General features: G+C 47.2%; 1 protein-coding gene across 1 annotated transcript in view; it reads right to left on the bottom strand.

The window, feature by feature from the left end:
* CFAP54 (cilia and flagella associated protein 54) overlaps positions 1–27950 on the bottom strand; it is a 67233-nt gene that overhangs the window by 25323 nt on the left and 13960 nt on the right. Inside the window, 31 exon segments of the mRNA XM_078874180.1 lie at positions 1667–1822; positions 2596–2704; positions 3433–3568; positions 4550–4737; positions 5712–5945; positions 7901–8163; positions 8459–8619; positions 9110–9231; positions 10212–10311; positions 10696–10772; positions 11746–11860; positions 12965–13091; positions 13822–13911; positions 14424–14538; positions 15114–15272; positions 16032–16154; positions 16559–16717; positions 17309–17444; positions 18324–18442; positions 19038–19223; positions 19716–19808; positions 20526–20693; positions 21489–21613; positions 22036–22122; positions 22468–22603; positions 23078–23203; positions 23843–23916; positions 24005–24143; positions 25348–25488; positions 25990–26096; positions 27185–27332. Coding sequence (XP_078730306.1) covers positions 1667–1822; positions 2596–2704; positions 3433–3568; positions 4550–4737; positions 5712–5945; positions 7901–8163; positions 8459–8619; positions 9110–9231; positions 10212–10311; positions 10696–10772; positions 11746–11860; positions 12965–13091; positions 13822–13911; positions 14424–14538; positions 15114–15272; positions 16032–16154; positions 16559–16717; positions 17309–17444; positions 18324–18442; positions 19038–19223; positions 19716–19808; positions 20526–20693; positions 21489–21613; positions 22036–22122; positions 22468–22603; positions 23078–23203; positions 23843–23916; positions 24005–24143; positions 25348–25488; positions 25990–26096; positions 27185–27332 — 4219 coding nt within the window.

The raw sequence follows: 27950 nt of genomic DNA, 5'->3' as shown, positions 1-27950 counted from the left end.
CAGTAGGCATCTTCCACCATTCAATAATACAAAAAATGGATAGATCAAGATAAAGAGGAAGTCGTAGTGAGATCATAACTCTCACTCTTGTAAGAATGGATGCTAGGGAAACGTTATCGCTCCCACACATCAGCCAGGAAGACATCAACGAGCACCAAACGTGGCTGGCATGACGTCATAAATACGTGTAGTTCAGCCGGTCTGTGGCTGATTCACTATTTAATGCTATGAATTTGTATAAATTATCATCAACTTACGAGTGAATTTTGATTTAAAGCTTTCGTGACTGCAGGGATTCATCTTCTTGGTTCTTTCGGTAAAGTCACGTAGAAGGGAAGTAATAAAATAATAAAAATAAAACATAATAAAATTATTCTCACGACGTTTCGGCCACAACGCAAGCAGCCGTCCTCAGGTGAAAACCAGGTCCGTCGAGGCGACAGAGTCTGAATGAAACAGCACACGAGCTTGGAGCATATATATAAGCTGGGCGCCTTGACAAAGGAATTTGCATATCAAGAGGAATTTAGCATATTTATGGGAAATGCAGGAATGTGATTAGTACTACATATGCATGTGCATTATGCAGGATTAACAGCATCAAAGGGAGCTGCAGTTTCTGCTGCTGCTGCAGTTTCTGCTGCTGCAGTTGCTGCTGCTGCAGTTGCTGCTGCTGCAGTTGCTGCTGCTGCAGTTGCTGCTGCTGCAGTTGCTGCTGCTGCAGTTGCTGCCTTATCCATTAACTGAATTGTAACAGTGATCTGCCACATGACATTGACTTCTCCAAGACAGAGGTTCTCTGCAAGCCATCTGGCTATCACGAGAGATTCGTTCATGAGGCGATCCACATATACAAACACAGAGACAATTTCAACCGAGAAGATGGATTCTGGCTTAGCAATCATTGGAATGACGTAATAAACCATTTCGGATCTTAACTGATTGTGTTCACGTTTACGTTGACTTTCAGACCGCGTTCCACTCACTGGCATGGTGCAGTGTGCAGAGTAATGTATGGTGTCGTAATTGTATAGTAAATATATAGCAGTGTGATACACATTAGGGTGGGTAGAATAATACATAGTGTTATATTAAATGGATAAGGCAGCAACTGCAGCAGCAGCAACTGCAGCAGCAGCAACTGCAGCAGCAGAAACTGCAGCAGCAGCAGAAACTGCAGCTCCCTTTGATGCTGTTAATCCTGCATAATGCACATGCATATGTAGTACTAATCACATTCCTGCATTTCCCATAAATATGCTAAATTCCTCTTGATATGCAAATTCCTTTGTCAAGGCGCCCAGCTTATATATATGCTCCAAGCTCGTGTGCTGTTTCATTCAGACTCTGTCGCCTCGACGGACCTGGTTTTCACCTGAGGACGGCTGCTTGCGTTGTGGCCGAAACGTCGTGAGAATAATTTTATTATGTTTTATTTTTATTATTTTATTACTTCCCTTCTACGTGACTTTACCGAAAGAACCAAGAAGATGAACTTACGAGTGGTCTGGAGCACCCGTACTATTTCTCGTAGCTTTACAAACGCCCAACGTCGTAACTCTACAATTTTCTCAAGAGTTACGAGAAATCTTATCTTGAACCTCACTAACAACATCCCTGCGATGTCATTCGTCATCCTTTGTTCTGCCCCATCTGAGGTGTTTACCACCGAGAGCCGACGCCAGGAAGAGTGCGAGCAGGCGGCGGCAGTGAGCGAGGGCTCGGTGGGCATACGGGCGGCGGGAGAGAGACTCGCGGAAGCGACGCAGGGTATCGTCGATGTGGAGAGGGACGCATGCGAGCTGGCGCGCACGCAACCCTCCTGCACGCGAACACAGAGCAGACGACGACCAGTCAATCAATCAATCGGTCGATCTTTATTGAGATGAAAATCTGAAGAACACGATGTCATCGTACCCGGAGATGTTGATGCCACCGCACTGACGCTTTCTACTCTCGGTCAGATCCAGCAGCTGCAGCATGGTTGGCACACGCAACCATTAATTTCTGCCCTGAGAGTGCCCCACCATCTATGTCTTCCTCTTTATATACAAACTCACTATGCGTTGGTTGTCGTGGAGCATTATGGGTAAAAGTATATATATTTGCAAAACTCCATTCTGTGTCTCTACATAAATAAAATAAGTCTTTATAGTCCATCGGCCTACTGGCTTTCCAACCAATTGCGTTGAACAAGGCTGCATTGTTTAGATGGAGTATTCTTTCCAAGCCCATCTGGTTCCAAAATAGCATTTGTTTAACAGGCCTGGCTCTGTTGATGAGATATGAAAACTAGTGCAGAGTTTGCTTGCATTGGCAAAGTGGTCAATATATGTACTTGCTTCTTAAGTCGATGTGTCTAAATGGGAAATCTTTGTCTTTGTGGGTGTGTTTGTGTGAAGTGTGACCTTCAGAGGTGCTAGCGAACAGCTACTTGCCCCAACAGGCTGTTAAAGGCTATACATACATCTGTACCGTCGCAGGACATCCATGAAATAGAGCCGAACAGCTCATTGGGTCCTTCCTGCTGAAATAAAAATAATATCTAAGTGTGGGAAATCTCAGTGTTTGAGGTGTGACCACATCCTGTGTTACCTGCATATAAGTTGCGTCCAGCTGGGTCAATGAGCATCCCTGGCTCAATGGAGTCTCTGGACATGGTTGCCACAATCGGCTGCTCTCCAACGAAGTTGTGGCTCATGCTCTGAAACCCAACCAGAGAGACACACCTGTTGGCTTTGCCTGGGAATCAAACTAAGGCAACCAGGTTCATAGCACAGTGTGCTTAACGCTGCACCACTGCTCACCCTGGCTGCTTTGGTGACAACAAAACGCTCCTTTGCTTTTAAAAATTTACATCTTCACTCAATGGCTTGTGAATGGGATTGAATAGTGAACAACACAATTTTTACGATACGAATTGGATATATTAAGCATCTGAAGGTGACTGCATCTCAAGACACTATCCAAACGTTGTCACATACACGTAGAAATAATGATTTAAATTCTGCATTTATTAAGAAGTGAACTACGATTGGAACGGGAATAGGAATTAATGACTGGTGTTTATACACATGGGAGGAAACCGAAGAACCCGCAGAAAAAACACGCGTGCGAGGGGACAACACTCTATCCCCATACAAATGGAAACAGATGGAGAAAAGTCCAATTAGTCCGTAACCTCAGATTAGCTCAGTTGGCTACGTACGGTGTGAAAGAAGTTCAACATACATATACCACCTTCTCCTGGAGAGCCAGGGTACAGCACCTCCTTGATGCCCAAGGTAACGGAGTTTGACAACATTTGTGCGGTGTTCCACCAACCCTTGCTGCTGCCTCCACAGCACTGGATCACAGACAGCCACGTGCGTAGCCACCACCACACGGCTAAGGTAACATGGCCCTGTGAAGATGCAGCCGAGGGGTGACCACCTTCTGTCCGCCCTGCTGCTCGGCGAGGAGGAGGTGGGGCTGTGGTGGTTCGGGGCCGCCACTGTCTCTGACGCGCTCCAGCAAGCGCCACTGTGCGTGAACGAGCAGCGGTGTCACCTGCTCCGCGTGACGATTCCTGCACGCGTGGTAAGTGGCGGATTTCCTAAATGTCGCCTAAACAATTATTTGACTAATTTATTTTACCAGGTAAGGCTCGCTGAGCTATTAGCTTCTTTTTCAGAAGCGACCTGGTCACAAATGATAGCTCAACGAAGTGGCTTATCATGTGGAAATTTATAGCAGCCAAATACTTTAAACGCATGTTGATTTTAAATTTGGAGGGACAAATGCTGCTACGGAACCACGGGGAGAACACGCAAACTCCAAATATGCAGGCATCAGAGTCGGGATTGAACCCACGATCTCCTGTATACCAGGCGACGAAGTTAACATCTCGCCACCATGGCGCCAAATGGTCTGCCAAACGGTGCTGTTCCAAAGGATATTCCTTCACACAATTGCATCACGACCTCAAAAGCTCATTTGGGAAATAACTTGTGAACACATTACATGAGGGTGTTTAGATTAAAGTCATTTTTCAGAGTACGCGTGTTAGCATCAGCATGACAATTACTCCCCAAAGTCACCCTCTAAAAATATCGCACGCGATTACCATGCCCCATTCACTACACAATTAATTAAAATAATTTTACTGACATAGTTCATAGACAAAAATTCGAATTGGGCATTCAAACACTCTCGTATTAGGACGCGGCCTGCGAACGTTGACCAGGTGGCAGAGATAGGAACGCTACTATCTGTACTCATACAGCTGGGAAATGTATGTCCTTGACTAGCGCACCAGAGGTCACTCGAAGGGATCTCATCTGTAGCTCTGGGATATCAGCTTTAGTGGGCCGTTCTCGATAACACGAAGAATGGCACAGTTCTGCAAGCGATAACAATGGATTCTTCGTCCCATTACATGACAGCGACGATAAAATCTGGATATAACTGGGGATCTTTTTTGTTACAAAAAATGTAAATGAACCAAAAAAACACTATTCTCGGAGTTGCGAGGACGCAAACTTTGGTGAAATCTGGCCCGCATGCACACCGTGTGAGATCGTTGAAACGCAGCGCAAGATGAGCCAGGTGCTCCCACTTGCACTGCCGATGAAGAGTTTCCAGAGCCCGCAGAACCAGCGATCGGAGGTCCATCATGGCTGTCCTCTCGGCATCGCCTCCCTCTAAACCTTTGCCATCATCGTCATCGTAGTCTTGCTCCTCGTCCACAGTGTTGTCCTTAAAGAGGCGGAGAAATAAAAGTGAAGTTAAATAAATCTGAGATATCTGCAGTTATACACGTATACATGTTTTTGTCAATCCCCTGCTGGATGATGGTTTCCCCATGCCAAGCGGGTCATAGGAGTTATTTGGCCATACTTTACCAAAATGGTCAGTGCAGATTGGCGAATGTGGGGAGCACAGGCATGGGCAAGGGTCGGCTGCATGCAGCTCTATCAGGACTGTTTCGGGACGTTGTTTATCGAGGACCGTCTCGAATTCACATGCATTGCGGTTCTTGAAATCTTGAGTTTGTTACCAAATTCTAAAAAAAATGTCTCTTCTTGTTGTTTTGGTTGCCGACCCCTGGACATGGGAAAACAGAAGTACAGTGCGGTACAACTCTAGATTTGCGATACTGCCCTCTTGCTGTCCAGAGGGAAGCTGTTGGAATTGTTGGGTTGCGTTTTCCGTAATGAAGCAGCTCTGATTCATAATTTTATTGAGATTTACAGATGCAAGAGATGATGATCACATCACTCAGAATGCACTCTATTTCGTCAAATCTCAAAAGCTAAGCAGATATGAGCCTGTGTACTGTTTGGGTACACAGTGTGCATCATAGGACAGTGCAACCAAATCCAGTTGCACTGTGCAATGCTTCCACATATACTGCACAGGATGCTCCCAACCAACATCAAACTATAGCACACATGGCATGAGGTGCTCATTCAGAAGTGTTCTACATTCATAATACGATGCTTTATTCACCATCATGTATAGTCTTCATCTACCATGCATGGGAAAACAAAAGTACAGTTATAATGCATCCTGTGATGCATGATAACTTTTTCTTTTTGCTTTGACTTTGGCATCAGGAATAATTCTTCGGTATATCTCAAGTAACACCGAAAGCACCCAGCCAATGCCAAAAAGACCCAACCCAACCCCACCACAGACGGGCCGTGGTTGACGCCAGCTCTGCAACGTACTTTGGGTCGTCCTTGCGTCCGCGTGACTCGATCCAGCATCGAGTCGGCGGCCAGGAAGAGGGGAAACCAGATGACCTCTCGCTGGGTCCTCGCCGGCACGTGACCAGCGCTACCGCCGCCACCGCCGTCATCTCCCTCCAGCCGCTGGGACTCGTGGGAGGAGCGCACGCAGTCCAGGAGTGAGCGGCTCACGTCCCACAGCAGGGAGCGGTGACCGCCCCGGTGAGCGAGCACCTGGGACACGCGCGCACGCAGCTGCCAGGGTCAATGGTGGCCCCCTTCCCCCTCCTGGCTCGTGCGCCTCGAAGACCCCCTTTGTCTTCTCGATGTAACGATGCCTCATTACTTTTCAGCCCCCAAAGATTTCTGTCACCCCCCCCCCCCCCCAACTACGACCAGGCCTATCCCAACCCCTCCTTATCAATTCCCCTTGTTTTACTGTCATCAAAAGTCCACCACCACTTACAATAACTCAATTCTTAATTTCAAATCATCATCAATTTTATAATTGATTTAAAGCTCCTTGATGAAGCACTATATACATCTAGATTAGATGAGAATGGAAACTAATATTTGTATTGATTAATTTTGATCTCATTCAGACACTCCGGATGATCTAGAATTCCACTGACTTCTCACCCGCACCCATAAATGAGACCACATCACACCGATACTCGAATGCCTCCACTGACTAAAAATCCCATTCCAGATCAATTTCAGGATCACACTCGCCATCTTCAAAATTAGGGTTAGGGTGGTTTATAGCAATACAGTATATAATTTAATGTTGGGTTTATCTATTGCAGTATATAATACGGTGTATGCTCGTGTGATGTAAGAGAATAAAGTTTAGATGGAAGCATATTATATAATTTTTGCGACGTAGAATTGTAATGTATTGCTTGCTGTTAGTAACTCAGCTTATTGTAGAGTATAGTGAGTATACTGATGATGCTATGCAGTTTATACTTTAGTTTTTTATGTAGTTTATACTTTAGTTTTCTACGTGGTTGTTTAGTGACTGCAGCTACATACTATTAACATTCCTTTCCTTTGTTAATGCTACTCCCTGCACCCTCCCTTGGTGCTGTTGATCCTGCATAATGCATTGGCATAATATGACTTTGAAACCCCCCCGCCCACCTCCTACGCATTTCCCATGAATATGCTAAATTCCTATTGATATGCACATTTTTTTTGTTAAGGCGCTCTTCTTCCACCTCCAACCCAGCTTATATATAAGCTCCTAGCTTGGCAGTGTCTCATTCTTCACCTGAAGACGGCTGCTTGCGTTGTAGCCGAAACGTCGTGAAAATTATTTTATTTTATTATGTTTTATTTTTATTATTTTATTACTTCCCTTCTACGTGACTTTACCGAAAGAACCAAGAAGATATATAGCTCTTTTTCAGAAGCGACCTGGCCGCAAATGATTGTGAAACAAAGTGGCTTATCGTGCGGAAATGTATAGCAGCCAAATACTCAAAACGCATGTTTCTAAATGTGGAGGTGAAAATCAGATGACCCGGAGGAAAATCCAGGTGACGAAGGGGAGAACTTGAAACTCCAAATATACAGGCGTCAGGGTCGGGATCGAACCCAAGACCTCCTGCATACCAGGTGAAGTAGTTAACATCTCGCCACCATGACACGACCCTGTCTGACTCTCCTCTCACCTCGCTCTCCTCCCCTCACAAACCCCGACCTCACATCTCACTCCACTTCACTCCAATCCCTCGATGCTCCCTGCCCACCCCCCAGTCAACCTTCACCAAGTGGGTGGTTGCTAATTCTCTCTGCTGCCCTCGTAGTCTGGAACTTCCTTCCTCCAGCCCGCAGTGTGATGGCCTCCTTGTCTGGGCTCAAGAGCTTCCTTTCTTTCCTCTACTTATGTCTCTCACTATAACATAAATAATCCCACAATGCAGTTTCGTGCACAACAACATCTTAATAAGATGCGATAAGAATGCAAATTGTAGTTTTGTTGACGTTGCTCCTATATCCTGTTGCAATGAACCTAACCACCTTTAAATGACATCCCCACAGGACATGGCATTTTATGCTCTGCATCTACTCTGTAACGTGTTTTTTTGAACAAATTAGCTTCTTGATTTTCTTTCAGATCTGATCGCACAGGGTCAGCATGTAACGGTTCGTACAGAGAGGACAGGGGGCATGGAGATACTCACAACGGCCCTGCGGAGGTGCGTGCAGGCCGCCGTGAGGCGCTCCGTCAGCTCGACGAGCGAAGCCCCGGGATCGTCATCCTTTCCGGCGCTCCTCCGAGTTCTCTTGGACCTCGCCTCTCCGTGCGACGAGTCCGCGGAGCTGGATCCTGACCTGCCGCTCCCGCCGCCGTCGCCGCCACCATCACAGTCGTCGTCGTCATCGTCGTCGTCATCATCGTGTTCGTCATCGCTCCCTCCGTTACTGCCAGCGACCTTCATCATGGCTGCTCTCAACACACATGGCGCCAGGCGTAGAACGCTCATTAAGGTGGGAATATGGCCAAGTGTGTGTGGTTAGCGCGCTGCGCTGCAAACCCGGTGACCCGCGTCCGATTCTCGCTCATGGCCAACACCAGTGACAATTTTATAGATTGTGTGATATATCTCCTTCCGTGGGCCGATTTTAATCACGAAGCATTACACTATTCTATTGATGCCTTGTCTCATGACGCGAGCGATTCCGATCACACAATCGGGACAAAATTTGGGGACAAGGGCAGGAAACAGTGGTTACGGCACCCAGAACGCGGCGTTGGGAGGACGCGGACTTTTGCGCCGTCACCACCCTGGTGACTTCTGTCTCCTTGGTGCCATCTCGAGCCGAGGCTGGGACTTCCGGCATCGCCACCACGACCCCTGACGCCTCCAGCGAGAAGACGTTGGAGTCCACGGCTGCGTCGCTGTAAGCACAGAGCGCCGTTGTCTTTGCTGTGGTCCAACACCGTGGTCCGGCGTTTTTCCGGCAAGGTTAGCGGATCGTGCGGATGTTAGTTACTATGTGCGTTAAAATCCTGTCTGTATGGCTGAAGAACTGGATTCGTAGGGAGGAAAGTAGGCAATTCGGTATGCATGTAGACAGGAAGGTGGGATGGTGGGTGGGTATGTATACATGGAGGTGGAAAGTAGATATAAGTAGGTAGGCAGGAATATGTATGTAGGATAGTATGTAGGTAGGTTCAGCAGGTAGGTAGATATGCAGGTTACGTAATTGGTAGGCAGCTAAGCATGCGGGTAGGTGTGTAGTTAGGTGGCAGGGTACAGAAAACAAGTTGACTTAGTGAAGTTTGGACAGGGCCCATGAGTTCCCCTGTTGAGAAAAAACGCGACCAATTGGTTTTGATAGCGACGTAAACAAGCGCAGAAAAGTGCAAGGAAATGAGGATCGCTCACCTCCAGAGCCCCGGTTTGTTGTGTCTCTGCACCCATTCGCGCTTGCGCAGGAAGAGAGTGAGGTGACACCAGCCCAGCAGCTGGTTAAACCGACTCCGCCAGAGACACTCCTTTGTACACACCTGCAATACGAGGCACGTGACACAAACACGGAAAGACAACTGGGACACATGGGCTCAACAAGGACGCATGCAGCCCCTCCCATTATCACATAGCCATGCCCGCTCAATCGCTCACCCTGCCAACAGTGAGTGGCCTCCTCACTCTTCTACTGCTTACTCCTGGGCCAACCACTCCCACTATTCAGGCTCCACGAGTTGCCAATATCACGAGTCAAGAAAGAGCACAGAAATGTCAAAAATGGGTAAAAATTTAAATGATCGCCAATGGTTGAGGACACCAGGGCAACTCTTCTGAAGCTGGAACTCTTCTGGCCAAACCAGAACATTTGGTAGCTTTAGACAAAGATCCTCCACGTAGCCGCAGAGGCTGCTGGAATAAGTACTGTTAGCGAGTCCCAATCACCACCAGCACAGTACGTGAGGAGGTGGTGTCATCATAAAAAGTTTACGCACTACACTAGCTACTTGTTTAGGTGGTGGCTGACTGCGTTCAAGCCCAGGTATTCAGCGGTGCTGGATCAGTGTCCCAGACACAGTCATAATAATAAAAATACAATAACATTTGGATTGAGAGAGCATCTAAAAGCAACTGCATCTCAAACCTATCCCTTCACGTGTTTTTTTTTACTCATTGCTTGGTCAATGTGAGCTTCTGAACAAAAGCTTATTAATTTAAAATGTATTTTACTGATAATTAAATGTCGCCTTGTAGTGGAGCAGTGCTGCTGTGATTGATACTCTGCGAGCGGTATAGGAACTGGCTCTAGATCATCTCTTGACCACCGTGCACCGACCAGCGTGGTGAAGTATGGTCAAACAACCCCCACGACCGACACTGCGTGGGTAGGCCTTCTAACCATCACATTGTTTTGTTGTTTATTATTCAAGTTGCATTCAAATGAATGAAAGAACGAACGAGTGGAAGCATCTCATGTCTTTCAGGCCGAATGCCTGTTTTGAGTTGGGAGGGTCGGACTGACCTGGCGGAGTCGCTGGCGACGGATGAGCGGTCGAATGAAGCTCGTGAGCGCTCCTGTCAGCTGCTCCAGAGCTTTCTTCTCGTGCTGCTTTTTGCTCTCCCTTGCGATGAGGCGAGCGATATGGGTCAGGGGAGGAGAGATGACGTTGCCGCTTTTGTGAACGCAACAACGGTACGCTTTTGCGCGCCGTCGACCGCGCACGTCAACCGCTCATGGTGTGCACGCCATCGCAATTGTGCGTGGCCACTACATTGTGTGTGGTTTAATTGGCGCACCTTAATAATTATCCGTCGAAGAGGTTGATCATTATTTAATGGCAGTCATAAGCAACATTGGAGGGTTGCTGCTGAGTTATCTTACTCAATCAAAGGTCAAATCAAGAAACGTGAATAGGGAAACATCTGCCCTTTCTTCAAGATGCAACGAATCTGGTGTTTTACGTTGCACCTGATATTGAACGTGAACCGCGATCCGCGACCCTCACCTCTGCCTCGACAATTTCCCTGGGACTGATCTCTTTGGGGCCACGGTGGATCTGCTTGTGAGCTGAGGCTCCAGGCTCTACCGGCAGACAGGAGACAGCACTGAGCATTCTTTCGTTCATCACATGTTCTGCGAGACCGGCAATCGTATAAGACGATAAGGGAGGAGCATATGTTGTGCCCCGCAGACATGAGGATGGTGATGTGAAGCTAAGGGATCACAAGACTTGATCAGATCAGACATGGAAAGTTGAGGAAGAATCCGTGCGTGGTACACATCTCAGACAAGCTGAAAGGAAGTTGACTCAGATGGCCGGGATGTTTAGTAAGAAGAGAAGAAAAACACTTTTTTTTCATGTTTGTCATTGTCCATGTCTTATAATAGAAACAATATACAATGACTGAATGTGACGCGCAATGGCTCTTCTTTAGAGTAGCTACTCTGATAGACTAATATATATTCCAATGTTACATCATCAGTCATGATCAATCTACTGCTGGATGACATCATGAATGACAAATGCCATTAAAGGAATTATATGTGAGCAAAATCATTAAAACTATATGAAATTATAGTTAAACTATTTACCTTTCGTATAGAGTTTAATACACACGGTATATTTTATGAGTGTAAATAAAAATTTGGGTTGACTCTAATTGATACATAATACACTACAGAGTACAGCAACAGGCTACGCTGAGCCTGTACAGTAAAACCTTGGATTGCGAGCATAATTCCTTCCGGAAACGTGTTTGTAATCCAAAGCACTCGTATATGAAAGCACTCGTATATCAGTTGTGATCACGTGACACTCGGCAGACAAAGCGTATACACGTACTACTCGTATTGCAAGACCTCGCTCGTTTATCAAATTAATATTTATTTTAAAATTTTGCTCGTCTAGCAAAACACTCGCAGACCAAGTTACTCGCAATCCAAGGTTTTACTGTACTTAGAAGCGCTTGCATGAACTTTACATTTCCACACCAACAAAAGGCCAATATGGCCTGGGATGACAGTAAGAATGAACAAACGATGAGTGGGGAGACACCTTGTGGTAGTCGGCAATGATACTGGCCTGTTTCCTTGGATCATCCGTGCCCACTCTGATAAGCCCTGTCATCTTCTCCAGCTCTGGTTTGAGGCCGAGAATCAATTCATTCCGTCTGCAATTAAAAAAACACAGCAGAGGAGCAAAGTCAAGAACGCCACGGAGTGTCGCTGCTCAGACGAGCAACGGGACCGTGCCCCCTGTGTGCACATAATCACGGTGAGGCACTTCCCCCACGCCACGTGGGTTGAGGGGAGTTATACTGGTAGGAACTTCCTGGTACTGGTAGGAACCTCCTGGTACTGGTAGGAACCTCCTGGTACTGGTAGGAACCTCCTGGTTACACCAGCCCACAGGGGATTATTGTGTCCGTCCGTCGTGCAGGGAGGGGCTGGGAGGGGAGGGGAGGGTGGGAAGGGGAGGGTGGGGTGGGGAGGGGCTGGGTGGGGAGGGTGGGGAGGGTGGGGAGGGGCTGGGTGGGGAGGGGCTGGGTGGGTGGGGAGGGTGGGGCTGGGTGGGGGGTGGGAGGAGTGGGGCTGGGTGGGGAGAGGCTGGTCATCCCGTGGTGCCCTTATAAAACTCAACGTTTAACCTACTCACGCCGGTTTGTGCCCGCCCTCACAGTCGGGCATATTTGCGGAATACACCACGCCACCGTTGACCCTGGCCATTGACCGAGCAACCCAACGTTCCTACCAGCTCCCTCCGCAGGAATGTATTTTGACCACACTTTCGCCATGCTGGTCAGTGCAGGTTGGTGAAGGCGGGGAGCATAAATGCACAGAACAGTGGATTTTTCTGTGCTGCTCTCTGCTGCCCACTACATAGCCAATGTAGCTCTCAATGTGGTACTAAACACAGTAAATTGTCTCCACAGAGGGGATGATGGGCAGAGTCAACCCCTGATTTGGAATTAAACTCATGCCCTTCTGGCTGTGAGCCAAGCGCTCTCATCACAGCAACATCCTGTTGGGCAGTTAGCGCAATAACAGCCACTTAAAAATATAATCTCAACCGACATTCGTATTATTATCAAATGCTTTGTGATTATGTCAATAAGTGTGCTGTTGGTTATGTGCTGCTGCTGTTTATAGTGATGGCCTTGCTGCTACTGATGCTGCTCCTGACAATAATGTTTCTCTTGCTGCTACTACAGCTGCTGCTCCTGACGACTGTATAATATAGATGAGGTTGCTGCTGCTGATGATGATGTCAGGACCTGATGAGCCAAACTTGAATGTCTTCACCCCACTCCACCGCCAGCTCCACCGCGTCCTCAGAAAGAGCTCGGTTGAGCAAATGCACGAAGAACTCCAGGAAACGAGGGTGTCGGTGGAACTTCATCACTGTGCCCAACAAAGACGTAAAGACTCACCCGACAAACATCAACATCACCATTTCCAGGGCACGGAAACCATCTCCTATTCTCATATACGAAGACAAAAAACACCCGTCTTGCCTTTTCAGGATATTTGAGCAAGTGCTACGAGCGAGCACTTGTGAAGGCTGGCACGGTAAATAAGGGGGTGGAATGATCAATGCCATCCCTGGCTGAGTCGACCTCGGGGAGGCCTAAGACCAGTTCAGGTCTCAGGTCGCAAGGTTCATAGTGCAGTGGGCTCACCACTACACTACCACATTGATACACACACATAGAGATACATAGATACACATAACAGCTAGTGTGCACTATTAGCAGAGTAAGTACTGTAGTACTGTGTCCCACATGTGGTTCAATATTTCCCAGAATTTGTATTTAGAAGCAGAGGCGTTTTAGATTGAATGGCAGTAAGTGCTTTAACACTGCAGGAATAACATTATTGCATTATTTTTGAGGGGTCGGGTCGCGGTTGCGGGAAAGATAGCAGTGTGGAATTGGCTTGTAGGTTTGGGTCGCTTCAGGTAGTCACAGGTAAGGGGTCGGGTCGCGGGTGAAAAGGTTAGATCCGCACAGGACTCTAACTCAGAGTGCAAAGGTAACCACCAATTGGAAACATTTGATTGTGTATTTTTTCCCCTCGATTATCCACATCGGACATGGAATTCTAATGAGTGAATAACCCTGTCGGAAAATACCTTCCTTGTGCGCCATCTTAAGAGGTAGTTTCGCAATACATGAATGCAGCACCATTGGATCTTCAAGTCCCGTGAGATCTGCTTTGACATCTGGTTATGGCATGGGAGATTAGGAGAGACAACATTCAGTGGTGAGTGGTATCTGAACCGGCCCTGGGACTCCTCCTCATCACTTCCCCAACACACATTGAGTAGACGTGGTGAACTATGGTTAAACAATCTCCACAGACGACATGGCAGGGGAGGCCTTCGTCCAATAGTTGAATGAGCAAGGGGCGTTCGTACGTATAAAAAACATGACGGATCTCACTGTAGGAGATAATTAAAAGTCAACCAAAGTGTCCCCTTGCTCGAATTAGCATGGAGCTCCTTGCGTAAATTCCATATTCCTATGGCAGGGCGCACTCGTGCCATTCCATAGGACGACAACTCAAGACAACTCATTGCATTCCTCAATGGTTCCAGAGAATTGAAACACCGACTCATGCCCTGACCAGGATATGAACCTGCAAACATTTCCGCTTGTGAGTCACACGCAACAGCAACAACATCACCACCTAGTGAGTGAGACATTTTGAACACAATATTAAAGTCCAACTTACCTTGTTTCGAGATCTTTAGCGCAAAAGCCTCCAATGCGTTTAATTCAGCAGTAAAGTTGCGTTCCTCTTTGGGTGCCAGCTGCTTTTTAATCGTGAGTCTTTTTCCGATACTTGACTGTAAGGACACCAATCACACTTTAAAGTATGTACATACTTGTATAAATAATACTACACATACTATCCAGTGGGGGCCACGGTGCAATGGTTGGCACACTGCGTTCTGAACGCGATAACCTGAGCTCAATTTTACGCTACAGCTAACATCAGTGGCAAGTGACATTTCAAGTGACATTGGGCCCTCCCGTAACTGACCCACTCTAGCCAGTGGCAGTAAAAGGACCCCCATGACTGACACGGCATGGGGAAGCCTTCATCCACCAGCTATCAAACGAGACGTGTAACAATCCACTGCCTCGCGATTCGATGATTTTTCATGATTAGCAGTGGTGATTCAACTCGAGATTAATGTATCTTCTTGCCTCTAGTACAGTGGCCTCAGGGGTTATATAAGACTGGCTATGGTTTTAATGTTGTTTTCTCATTATAGAAGCTTTAAACGTATATTGGACAGCCCACAACATGCTATGTAGGTGTGTGTCTGCAAGACAAGAGCAATTGATTAATTGATACGCATCTTTCTTTGACCATCTACACCGATGAATAAAGACACGACTGCAGTGTTTTCCTGACCTCCAGCAGTGTGCTACTGCCAACATCCTGCCTGTCGGTCGCCCTGGGCATCTCGAGAGACGAGGGCAGGGCCAAGCCATCAAGGTCTTCACGAAGGAGACGCTTTCCCAATTCCAAGGCATCACCAGCGACGTCCGGCTCATCCCATTCACAGTGCGCCTGTGCAAAGTGCGGTGAAACATCAGCAATCGACCACCTCAGCCCAACCTCGGAGGGGTCGCCCTCACACAGGAAGCAATCATTGACCTCGATGAAATTTTAATTGTCGACACGGATCCCACAAGTGGCGTAGCGTGGTTGGCATGTGTCCCTGGGTGATCATAATCATAATTATGATCGCTCACTGAACTCCAGACACTGAAATGTACCCGAGTTAATGCTGTCACTGAGAGATGGACAGACAGACAAAGACATCTTTTTATACAAATAAATATGTAGATAGATAGATGGAGATATGGATGCATGGACATAAAAATGGATGGAAAGACAGACATATGGATAAACAACCAGACAGATCGATACGTAAACTTTCTACAATGTCATAATTACATTCTCTGAGTTACAGAAACCCATGTCATAATATGAGATGAATATCTCACAATACCATAGGAAGAGAGAAAGATGTGTAAATGCAGTGTCTTGAATGGTGCATTATTATTATTCAACTGACAAACACCGCGACTTTTAATTATTCCTTGTACGGCTGATCTTGATGTACAGCAACACCTATAATTTTACAATGAGGTGGCCGAGTCAGAGAATTGCATCAGGATACCTCTTTTGACCCAGGAAGCCGTCCAAATTTCCCCAAGGCGGCGACCTCATAAAGAGGACATCCTGGGAAAATCAGAACGTGTGGCAACCTCATGCCTTGCGGGAATCATTTTCCTATAACCACAAAAGGGTGGTGGCAATCACCTTGGCCAGGTAGTGTGACATTTTCGCCACCATGTGCTGGAGACTCTCACTGAAGCCCGCTTGCTTGCGCACACGGACAGATGCCGGGACTGCCTTTATCATATCCAGGCATAACCAGAGGACCTGAAGAAACATCACAGTACACAAACCGAACCAAAATTAAACTTCGTTTTGTTGATAAGTGCATGGGTAAATGAGTAGGAAGGCATGTAGATGAGTCTCTATGCCAATGTGTGTGGATTGTGTGCACCTGTGTGTGTGTGTGTATATATAGGGAAGCAGTAGTGTAGCGGTTAAAGCATTGCGCTACGAACCCAGCGACCCAAGTTCGATACCCGCTCACGGCCAACATCACACTGGGGAAACAAAGATGGCCGGGTGTGGTGCTGGCCACCCACCCCCTTGTGTACCATGCTGGCCTTCAACAGGTGCTCGCTAACAGCACTTGCACCAACAGTCTGTCAAGGCTATATGGAGGATCTTTGTCTTTGTGTATATTTGTGCATGTGTGTGTGGTGCACGCATGCCTTTGCCGCGGCTCTTGAAGTCACGCCGTGGTACATGAAAGGCGCCAGAAGCCCGTGACACGTGGCCCCGGCCTGCAAGGTCAGCGCCGGCTCGTCCAGATGATGATGACACAGCTCCAGCGCCACCAGCACACGTGCGCACTCCTCCAGACGGGCGCTCTGAGGGCATCACACAGGGGCGGACTCGCCCAGAGGTCAGTGGCAGTGAGCAGGGCCCATCAAGGATGGCGCTATGCTGCCACGGTGTAATGAGCACACTGGATTTGCAATCCAGAGATTGCCGGTTCAATTTCCTGGTACGGCAGTTGAAACAATGGTGAAACTTGCTTCCATTCTCCTGCCTCTGTTCATGAAGCAGTATAAATAGGTGTACCACAGTTGCTCGATTTATAGGCCGTGTGTGGTGTGGTAAAGTGTGGGCCCTCCCACCTCTACCAAGAAGTCCGTACAGCTTGGAAAAGAAGTCAAAATACCCAATAAACGTTCTCAATAACATACACGTTGTCTACAGCTCTATAATCTCTATCTCTCGTTTATATATCTTACATCTTACTCATAATGGAGAGCCACATATCTCTCAGTGGAACGCTCCTAGAGCCATCGTGGGCCACATCTGGACTGCAGTCTGCCAGTTGAAGAATCATGCCCTCGTGTAACGTGGCCTCAAACCCAAAGAGCTCGAGCGGGGATGCCACACTTGCTCTACAGCCACCCAACAATACCAAGACCACCACCACTCTCTTCCCGTACCTGCCATTGCAGGGGAACGCGCTTCTCCGAGGAGACAGATGCACCCCCCATGGTCACGTCACATGAGATGAAGACGCTGGACACAAACAGCCTGAGAAGGATGGGCGACGCCCCACTCACTGCCTCCTCCCGCAGCCTATGGAGACATAAGTGCAAACACCACACGAATGTATGGTTTTGTTAGTGAGCGTGCGTGCGTTAAGTGTGAATGGGAGAGAGGGATGGACTCATGGGGAAGATGTACTGTGTCCACAGGATGGGCTCTCCTCTGGTAATAAATTACTCTAATAAATGAGTCAAGTCAAGTACATTTCTCTTTGGTTAACACATGGTGCCTTTCTGGCACAAATCTGCCACCCAAAGTGCCAGATATATGAAGGAGACATATTGTCTGCTTATCTATTCTGTTTAATAAAGAATACATTGATACACGCATAACTTGTACATTAACGTAACAATTGATTGCAATTGAGGCATCAATGTATTGTAATATTCCCAGTTACTGAAGGTAGCTACAAACAGAATGGTTGCACCTTTGAGTATTCTCGTATGGCTTCTGTCCAAATCCAAGGCCAAACACTCATTAATGTAACTGTACAAACATTTCAGTGCATGACCACCCTCCTGAAAATGTGCATTACGACTCGTTAATACTTACCTGGGTTAATACATGGCATTGAAGCATTATTCTGATTACCTTAAAGCTACCAAACGTCCTGGGTTCAGAAAGGCTGTTCCTGTGTTCCAAAGCATTTGAGAAAATTGGATATTTTCTCCCAGTTAATATTTTCAGGCCTCATGCTCAATTCACGAGGTTGGCAAAGGGCAGGGCTACCTGAGTCGTAGGTCGGGTTGGCAGCGGACTGGGGTGGGGCGGCCTACGGGCAGTAGGCAGGGTCAATGTCACAAACTGCAAGAACACTCACTGTGTGGGCGGGATAGTGATTGAGTGCACGCCGCTATATAAAAGTTGGTCCTGGTTGAGCTTCCCAGATATGTGGTTGCTTTAGCCTACCTCCACCGCTTCACAGAGTCTTCAGAATCAGTTTCAGACTCTGGCGAGGACACAAAATGATCCCAGAGCAGTGTGCACGTTGACCTCGCGATGGTGAAACATCGCGTCTGGAAAGCCACCTGCAACAACAGAACACCACCCGGCCACAATAGCACTCTTGAAGGCCTTTAAAAAGTCGGGCAACATTTTTGAACGTCACTATGTTTCTCTGCTTTACACGTAAACCTTACAGACTTGACTGCTACGCCACAGTGGATTAGCCGAGGGAAGCGGCTATGTGGGTTAACGGGTTGATTGATCGGTGCATTCGGATTGGTTGGTGGTCTTGTTGGTTGGGAGGTGAATAAGTGTGTTTATGGGCAGGTAGTTGCATGGGTGGTATTAGTAGATAGGAGGGTTGGTCTGCTGGATGCTTTGTGATTGGGTTGGGTATTTACTTGGTAGGTGTGTTGGTGTGTTCGTTGTTTGTTGATGGGTTTATTGAGCGGGTAAGTGTGTTGGAGGGTTAGTGAGTTGTTTAATGAGTTATGTAAGTTGGTGGGAATAGTTAGTTTAGTGTCAGTGGATGAGCAGACTTGTTGACGGATAGGTGTGTCAGTGGGTTAGTAGGCTGGTGGATAGTTTATTGGTGGGCTGGCTCATGGGTGGGTGTGTTGGTGGTCTCGTAGACTGGTTGATGGATATGAGTGGTTGGGTGGGTGCTGTGCGACAAACCTGCGCCAGATAGGCCCATGCCAAAAGTGTGGGCAGAGGGCACGATGCCAGGATAGGGCGAGTGGTCTCCCCAATGGTGCCCCCCACCAGGCTGCCGTCGCGAGCGTATGCCGCCACCGCGAACACGTACTTCTCGTTAGGCTGCAGCCCCTCGGCACGGAGGAGGCACCCTTCGCCCGCGAGCACCTGTAAGCGTTCGCGGTGAGACGTTTCGAGGGTGGGTCAGGCGTCTCAGGTGGCTCTTATTGGCCGCGTCACAAATTCTGAGCTCACGCAGCTGAGATCAAATATCAAACCCCGGGCAGCCACACATGATGATAATGATGATGGAATGTTTCCTCGACGAATTGTCATGATTTGGGATCATGATTCGATTTTTAAAAAAAATTTATATCGTCAGAATTTGCATTTTTCCCTTGTCTATTTTGTATAGTTCTGTTCAATCAATTCATCTAAATGTAACATTCGCATACCATTTGTATCTAATTTACATGAATCATAAAACAAATATTCTAACATGCAAATTTAAATGTATTTATCGTAAGCGCAAGAATACATTTCAATAGATTGTCCTACGTAACTTTACACATCTAGTTGTAGCTGGGCCAACCCATGTCCGCCCGTGCATGAACTGAGAGGCCTGGCGCTGGCGGGTTAGGGCTCCACTGTGCTCTGTACCTCCTCTCCAGTGCCCTGCAGGTGGTAGTCACTGAGCCGCACTTTCACGTTGTGTCCCGCGGCCGTGCGCCCGAACAGTCGGTACCACACCACCTGTGGGGAGGTGGGACAAGGCTGCCGTCACCGAGAGAGCGATCAACAAAACAGAGCCCTGATTTGGACCTGCACAAGCAATTATTGTGATAACTTACAGTCCTCAATTCCCGAGTCAGACTGGAAGACTCCTGTTGGTTTAGTAGGTATGATGATGATAGTGATGACAATATGAAGGTGAGTTTTGTAAAAACACACGCATAATACATATATGAACACGTTATAACCAAAGGGTTTATTCTTTCAAAAGAGACCTGGGGTGTAAACAAATAAAGAATGTAAAAAAATATTGCAGTATAGTACAGAAATACAGACAATCAAAATATCAAGAATGATAAAAACATTTTTTTTATTATGATTATAGTCACAATTATCGTGGTGGTGGTAGTGATGGTGATGACGATTGCGATAACAACAAATCCATTTAAGCATTCATGCAGTCAAATAATTTGCATATTAATATATATTTGTCACTTATTCACAGATGCAGCTGCCACCCAGGCATATGTAGAACTTTAGAACTGCTTTTTGTGTTTAGTTTGTTGTCCTTCCCCCGCACCTCTGATTAGCACGGTTGGCTACGTGCGGTGTGAAATTATATCAACATACATGCATACATACATACGTGTGCAGGTGCGCTCGTGCATGCTCGTGCATTCACGTGCTTGTGCGATCACACGCAGCTCGTGTGCCGTGTGATCGTGTGAGCAGTGGCACCTGCGGTGAGCCGCTGAAGGGCACAGGGGTGAACACCGCGCCGCGTTCTCCACACCGCAGCAGGAGGGGCGGTGGTGGCACGGCCCCCTGACCCCTGGGCGTGCCACGTCCCGGGAGATGAAAACCGCTCTTCTCCATCTCTGCCTTGCGGATGAGGCCAGCCGCCCCCTACAGCGCACGTAAGACCAACGCAGGTACCGTTTGTTTTCAGCCCTTTGTTAGTCCCCGGGTGGATGAAGGCCTTCCCAAGGCGTGTCAGTCGTGGGAGTTGTTTGACCATATCTGACCAAGCTGTGTCAGTTCAGATATCATTTGCCGCTGATGTTGGGTAGTGGCCGAGAATTGAACATGGACTCTGGGTTCATGGCACTAACCACTTGGCCACCACTCCCCACCCATTACTTAGGAGTGGAGCATTGGTGCAGTGGCTAATGCACTGTGTTACAAACTCTACGGCCTAGGTTCAATTCTTGACAATGATTAACATGAGTGGGGAGGGATATCTGAACTAGCCCTGCACCCCTGCCTTCACTAGCCCACACTGATCAGTGCGGTGAAGTATGAAAAAAAAGACACAATTTTAGTGGAACATTTTTGTTACCAAAATGATAAAAAAACACAAACTTAACCCAAGTCATATTACTGTTCAATTTGTAACGTGTTAATAATAAAATCAGTTAAACCTTGTTCAAAATGAATGGTTTCGTTTAATCGGTGCAATAGTCTGATTTATTTTTACGCAAAAAAAGGTTACTCGGAATTTTTAATGTACGGTACACATCACGCGCTGGCAACTGGGCAGCGGTGCAGAGCGTGGCTACTGTCATGGGGCCTGGTACAAGGAATTGAAAAGAGGGCCCCCTGCCCAATATTCCACGTGTTCGGAGAGCCCCTCCAGCCTGCGGGGCCCCAATGCAGTCACACTTTCCGCACGCTCGACAGTCATGCCCTTTGTACTCTCACCTCCAACATCTTAGCGACTTCACTGGGTGCCTTGGCAGGAGCAGAAGCCTCGAGTAGGGCTTTCTGCATGATGAACGCTGCCTTGGATAAGGGATTGCGTCCGACTGTTGCTAGAACATCTTCCTCTGTGGTTTACCATCACAGACATATGCGGAGCGTTTAGCAACATAGCTCTGTAGCAAAAAAACGAGGCAACCACGCACATCGCAATGGGAGAGCTCTCCCCCAATTCTTTAAATACACAATGCATTTGCTTCCGTGAAGCTGTTTAAGTCATGGGAGTCGTCTCTGATTCATACGTGACTCGCGCTTCCATACTTTGCGGAGATTCAGGGCACTTCGCCAAACCTCCCCTTTCGTCCACAATCAGAGAATAAAAAAAAGTAATAATAGTAATTTTATTTTACACAGTGCCATTCATGCGAATTGCATCCCACAATGTTGTATATAAATTAACATATTCCTGGGTTAACTTACTCTTTCCCACAGCGATTGTGGTCATGCCACGTTATGGTTTAGTGCTTGGTGTCAGGGTAGGCTTCTGTACCTGTGAGGCTGCTATCAGTGCCAGGCTGCTTGGGAATGCACTCTCTGCAACTTCTCCCCGGCTTTTTGAGTTGACCGCCATCTGCTTCTGCACAAATCGAACAACAGCGAGGGTGAGCACCTTTCACTCCCCTATAACAAATTGGTGGTGATATCATGAGGGCACTCGTACCAGGCTAGGTGCATTCTAAGGCTTGGAGATGTAAAGGCTTGCTTGCAGGTGGTAGCAGTGCAAAATTAATGTTATGGATTACCAAATTGGGAAAACCGGCACGTGCACCCGCTTACAGGGGGTGGCTAATTTCTCCAACCAAACGTTTGAGTAACCGGTTTAGACATCAGTCGGCCAATGCAATACCAAATATCTCTGCCGTTTATACAAACATACACACACAGATAAGGGAGTGAAGACACAATTCTCATGGGCACTCACTGGAGGTTGGCTGCTGCATGTGCAACAGTTTGAGAGCCACCCTATGTCTCTCCCACAGCATCTCCAGGTGCAGATCTTCCTCCAATGCTGTGCGAGTGCTCGACTCCACACCCTGTTCACATCCCTCAGCGTCACCCTGATGGGGCAACACACACGGCGAGGGTTTAGAGGAAGATGCAACTCAGCATCTGGTGCCGGCTCAGTGTCTCTGACACAGGCATTGGCCACGTGATCTTTAACGTCCACTGTGAAGCAAATTTACAATTAAAACTCCCGCAGTATTAACCAGGGCAGCCGCTGGGCTCGAACCTCTGCAACAAGCGGCGAACGCATCACCGCTCGCCCATGAGAGATATTTTTTTCCCGTGTGCAGTACAAATGTAGATCATGCCATCATACGTGTAGACCAATGTGCAGGATAATGCGGTGATGCCTGTAAGAGGCAGTACAGAAAGTATGTCTATGACAGGCTATCGGCGCAGAATAGTTCTGCTATCCCCTAAGAAGGGCAGGTTTTCTCCAGGAACTTATTTCCGCGAGCAGTGGCGTCAGTGAGAAATTGCGGGGCTGCACAGTTTTCCCGTTCAAGAAGTGAATGGGGCTGCCTCACCCTGCTCGGGTCCATGGAGGTGATGGCTGAGCCACTGCGGGGTCGAGTGAGTCCTCGCGCGACACCTACTTCATCCAGGGCCCGGCTCAGAGCAACAAATGCCAGCCACAGTTGCTCGCGGTAGCTCTTGAGTGGACGAACAGATGCACAGATACACACACGCACAGCACAAGCACACCCACGCACTTATAGGTGCAACAATATGATTCCATATTTTAGCCTGTCTGGAGTTGATGGCCTTAGCACATTTATTGGTGAGACCGTCAAATAACTTTCTGCTGTATTTGGCTTAATGCACCTCTGATAACTGAAAATTCAGATCTCTTCACGTGTGAAACACACTCCCTGCAGGGCTTATAAAAGGTGTGCCCCTACGGTGGATGTATGTTGAACTTATTTCGCACCGTACATAGCCAACCATGGTAATCGGACGTGCAGATGGATACACATTCTGAAATAAGTAACTTAGGAAGAAGTAACATTACCTTTGGCGACCATTCTTTGACACAATGTGGTACAATGGCCACTACAATGGTTACAACAACCCTTTCCGCATGAAGTCCAAACACGTTTCGGAACATTTCGTATAAAAATCCAGCATTGCAAAGATGCTTTTCATTCAGAAACGAAACAATATGGTCTTTTGACTTGACTTGATGATACACATTACTTGTGAACTACTGGAGCAAGTGCTGGGGATTGAATTGCAGCTGTTATCAAGTGAAGGTGGTAATGAAGACACCCGAGATGAGCATGTGATCTTACCGTGACCATATCTGTTTGAAGGCTGCGTTGGCTGCTAGCCGACCTGTCAGCCTCACTGCTTGCCTGGGCTGACGCTACACGGCATCAAACACAAGCAACCAAGTTTTAGCACAGGAATACTGCCGGGAACAGTGATGTAAGCGAACATCGATTCGAACCTACCGTGTCGCAAAGTCTGTTCAGCGCTGCTCTGTAGGAGTGTGGAAAGACGGAGAGAAGCTTCGACCAAGGCCAGGAGATCTTTCTGTGCCACGCCCAGCACACACATGGTCCCGTGCAGCGAACACAGTGCTCGGCACAGCTACAAAACAAATACAAGAGAGAAGCTCTGTCGTTAAGTCTTATCATCATCATCATTAGCCATGATCAATCCATTGGCAGATTAAAGTCTCCCCAAGCCATCACCATCTCTCACAGTTTTATGATGTAACAATCCACCGACACCTGCACATCAATTGATCACATCGTTCACATTGTCCCATCTTTCTCAATTAGCTGCCTCTCCATCGTGGCTTGACCAGTGACCGAACAACCCTCCTATCGATGTGTCCTGCCCAAGCCCACTTACTTTTAAAAACGGTCAATCTTTCGATTTAAAGCTTTCGTGACTGCAGGGATTCATATTCTTGGTTCTTTCGGTAAAGTCACGGTCAATCGTTATCCACAGCCATAATCAATCTGCTGCCAGATCAAGGCCTATGCAAGACACCGCCATCTCATGGCCCTGCAATGTAACAATATATCTAGCACCTGCACAGGAGTTAATTTAATTTGTTTATCTCGTAAACGTCCTGTTGGTGGTATTTTCTCATTTGACTGCCACTCGGTTGGGAGGGTCAACTACCTTACTAATTGGCCCAATTACTTTTTTTAATCGTCGATATGATGTCTCTAACCTTCACATGTTCTTATTTTTGCATTCTTCTTTCTGTCCTGCAGTGTAAATCCAAGAATGCACAACTCCATACTTTGCAAAACTGTGCAGTCTTATAGATAACAATACATTACTTTTTTTGTCCGTTTTAAATCCGCCCCTGGGTGAAGGCATCCCAACCCCGTGTCAGTCGTGGGGGTTGTTTAATCAAGCCTCATGATACAGGCAATGGGTAGGGCTACCTAAGTGGTGAGCAGAGGGTGGGGCCAATGTGCAGAGGGTGGGGCCAATGTGCAGAAGGTGGGGCCTCTAAACAGTAGAACATATGAGGAAGCCACTCACTGGGCTGGGCTAGAAACTGAGTGGGTGTCGCTATGTAAAAGTGGGTGGGGCTAATGTAGGGAGGGGCTGCCAGCTCACCGTATGTCCCAGTTGAGCCTCCCAGAAATTAGGTGGCTTCAGGTATTCCCTTGTATTTCGAAGGCTTACTATAGACTTTCCAGTGCCATCCGGATGAGAAAACACACTCAGAAAGAAACTAGCCAACTATGCCAAGCAGGCCATGACAGAAAACAAATATTTTGTGAGGAGGTTTTCCTTTTTAAACAAAAGGAGGCAGTGTAGGCCGCACCTTAGTGAGGCTGTCGGTCTTGACCCGATGTCGAGCGGAGTCGTTCGCTCCTCTCATTTGCACCCGCGACAGCGCAGCTTTGCATCCGTGCCAAAGCTGTGCAGAAGCGTCCGTCAGTAAAGAACGCTCCTCCTGCACTGCCTGAGCAAACACAAACAAAAAGCCAGGCTCGGCGTTACGGGTGGGCAATCGGGACCGCCCACTAGGGCGCAAAGCTGTAAGGGGGTGTCAAAATCGCATGAGGAACACCAAAAGATTTGTAGAGAGAGAAGACAGAGACACCGACAAACAGAGACACAGAGAGAAAACGAGACAGATAAACAGAGAGATATCGAAGGAGACAACGAGAAATACAGAGATCACCACCACAATGACCTGTTTTGAATTACAAGTGGGCCACGGCCGTTATAGAACTATGTTCGAACCTGAGCCGTGCTAAACAGCGTAGAGCTGTATCCTAATGGACAGTACCACCTTCTCTCTCCCTTACCACCTCCCCCAGTCCTCCCGTTCTGTGCTGCCATGACCTCCTTCTCCCAGTGCAGGCTGTGTTTTTACACCACACTGCCAAAGCAGTCGCTGACATGTTATTTATATCCACGAGCAGATAACGATCATCTCAGTACGCCCGCAGAGTCGTACCTTTGATGTCAAGTCAGCTGTAGCGTGCAGGCTTTCTGTAGCAGCATTCAGTTTCTCCACCGCTGTGAGCAGTTCATCCAAACTCCAGGCTGTCTTCGGTCTTGCCCCTACACCGATCATATTACATTAGCATTTGCTATGTTCACCTTTGACCATCAAACGATAACTAACTAGGTTGTGGGATTTACATGAATAACGAATTTGTAGGATAACGGATTCCCTGCTTGGGGGAGTTGAAGTGTGAAGCTTAGCATGCTGCGCTCCGAACCCAGTCACCTGAGTTTGATTCCTGGCTACAGCTGACATCAGTACCCCCTCCTCCTCACCAAACGACATTGACCAGCATGGTGAAGTATAGTCAAACCCCGCCCATAACCAACATAGTGTGGATTGACAGTAATAAACTTTCTTCAAAGTCTCTTTCTTGCATATGACTTGCATGCCTGTCAACCCCTTATAAGTGCATACCTTATTACAGACCATTTTCAGACCTTAATGGTCACCCCATGTGCTTATAAATCTCAATGGTCATCTTAATAAGTCCTGTTACAAGGAAGAAACACAAACAAAGACATTCATTTGATTTTTATGCCCGTATTGAGACGACTGTACGCTGTATGGAACCTGCAAACTCAATTTCCCTGTACAAGAATACGGGTAAACCGTATGGGTTGACAGGTATGGACTTGGATGAATAACAATGTATAAATCATGTTCAGGTTATCTCACCAAGAAGTGGCTCAATCTATGTGCAGTGGATTGCTTCAATGCCTCTGTAAAATGTTCAGAGTTAACAGTAGTTCAGTGGTTATCATTTATAAGTCCTAAACAAGATGTCCCATTATTGTCTTCATCACAAGGTAAAATTATCATCAAAAGGGTCTCCAAAGGGGTCTGCCAAGGTCACCGTAAAATGTATACCAAACTCAGAGCACTGTGTATCTTAGAACATTGTGTGGTCGTGTTAGTATATTCACAGTGGCATCAGAGATTCGTGTTTGACTTGATCCAAAACAAGTGTTTAATGAGGATGTATTGAATGTCCAACGTTTCGCTTCACCTGCTGGAAACTTCCGATTCAGGATCAGAGGAAGCTCCCAGCCACACGGAGCGAAAAGTCAGACTACATCACGCCGATCAATGCCACGTGACTTTTGTGTGCGTGGCGTCGGGAGTCTCGGGTTTTGCATCGTACCATTGGCGAGCGTTTGTTCGTCCATGGAGGAGTCCATGGCAGGCGTGAGCCCCGCGTGCTTTGTTCTCCGTCCAGACAAGAGTGGCTCCAAGGTTTGCAGGAGCTCCAGGGTCTGGTGGAGCTCTCCTCGTCCTGTAGTGCCCTTGGTCTGCCACACACGTGCCAGGGTCAACAAACATTTTCATCCTCATTGGTTGTCATCAATAACATTATCATCATCCTCATCACGCATTCATCATCATCAAATAAATGTTATTTGTCTTAGGAGGGATATAAAGTTATCCAATATTATCAGAAACACAATCTAAAACGAAATTCAACTTTTTTTTTATTTAACCAGGTAAGGCTCACTGACCTATATAGATCTTTCGCAGAAGTGACCTGACCAAAGATGACAGCCCAATGAAGTGGCTTATCATGTGGAAATGTATAGCAACCAAATATTCTAAATGCACTTTGATTCGAAATGTCGAGGAAAAAACTGGAGGCCCCGGAGAAAAATCCATGCGACCACAACAAAAACGTGCGTCAGGGTTGAGATCGAACCCACGACCTCCTATTATATAACATCTCGCCACCGGAGTGCACCAATATTAATTTTACAGCCGATTTTTTTATTCACTGCTGGATGAAGGCCGCTCAACACCATGTCTGTCATGGGTGTTGTTTGACCATACTCCACCACATTTGTCAGTAGGGGTTGGTAAAGGGAGAGGCCTAGAATGAGTTCAAATATCGCTAACCACTGATGTTCGCTGCAGCCGGG

The sequence above is a fragment of the Lampetra fluviatilis genome, chromosome 38 (genome assembly GCF_964198595.1).
Source record: "Lampetra fluviatilis chromosome 38, kcLamFluv1.1, whole genome shotgun sequence".
Lineage (NCBI taxonomy): Eukaryota > Metazoa > Chordata > Hyperoartia > Petromyzontiformes > Petromyzontidae > Lampetra > Lampetra fluviatilis.
Note: the sequence above shows the minus strand (reverse complement) of the source record. Positions and strands in the feature narration are given on the sequence as shown.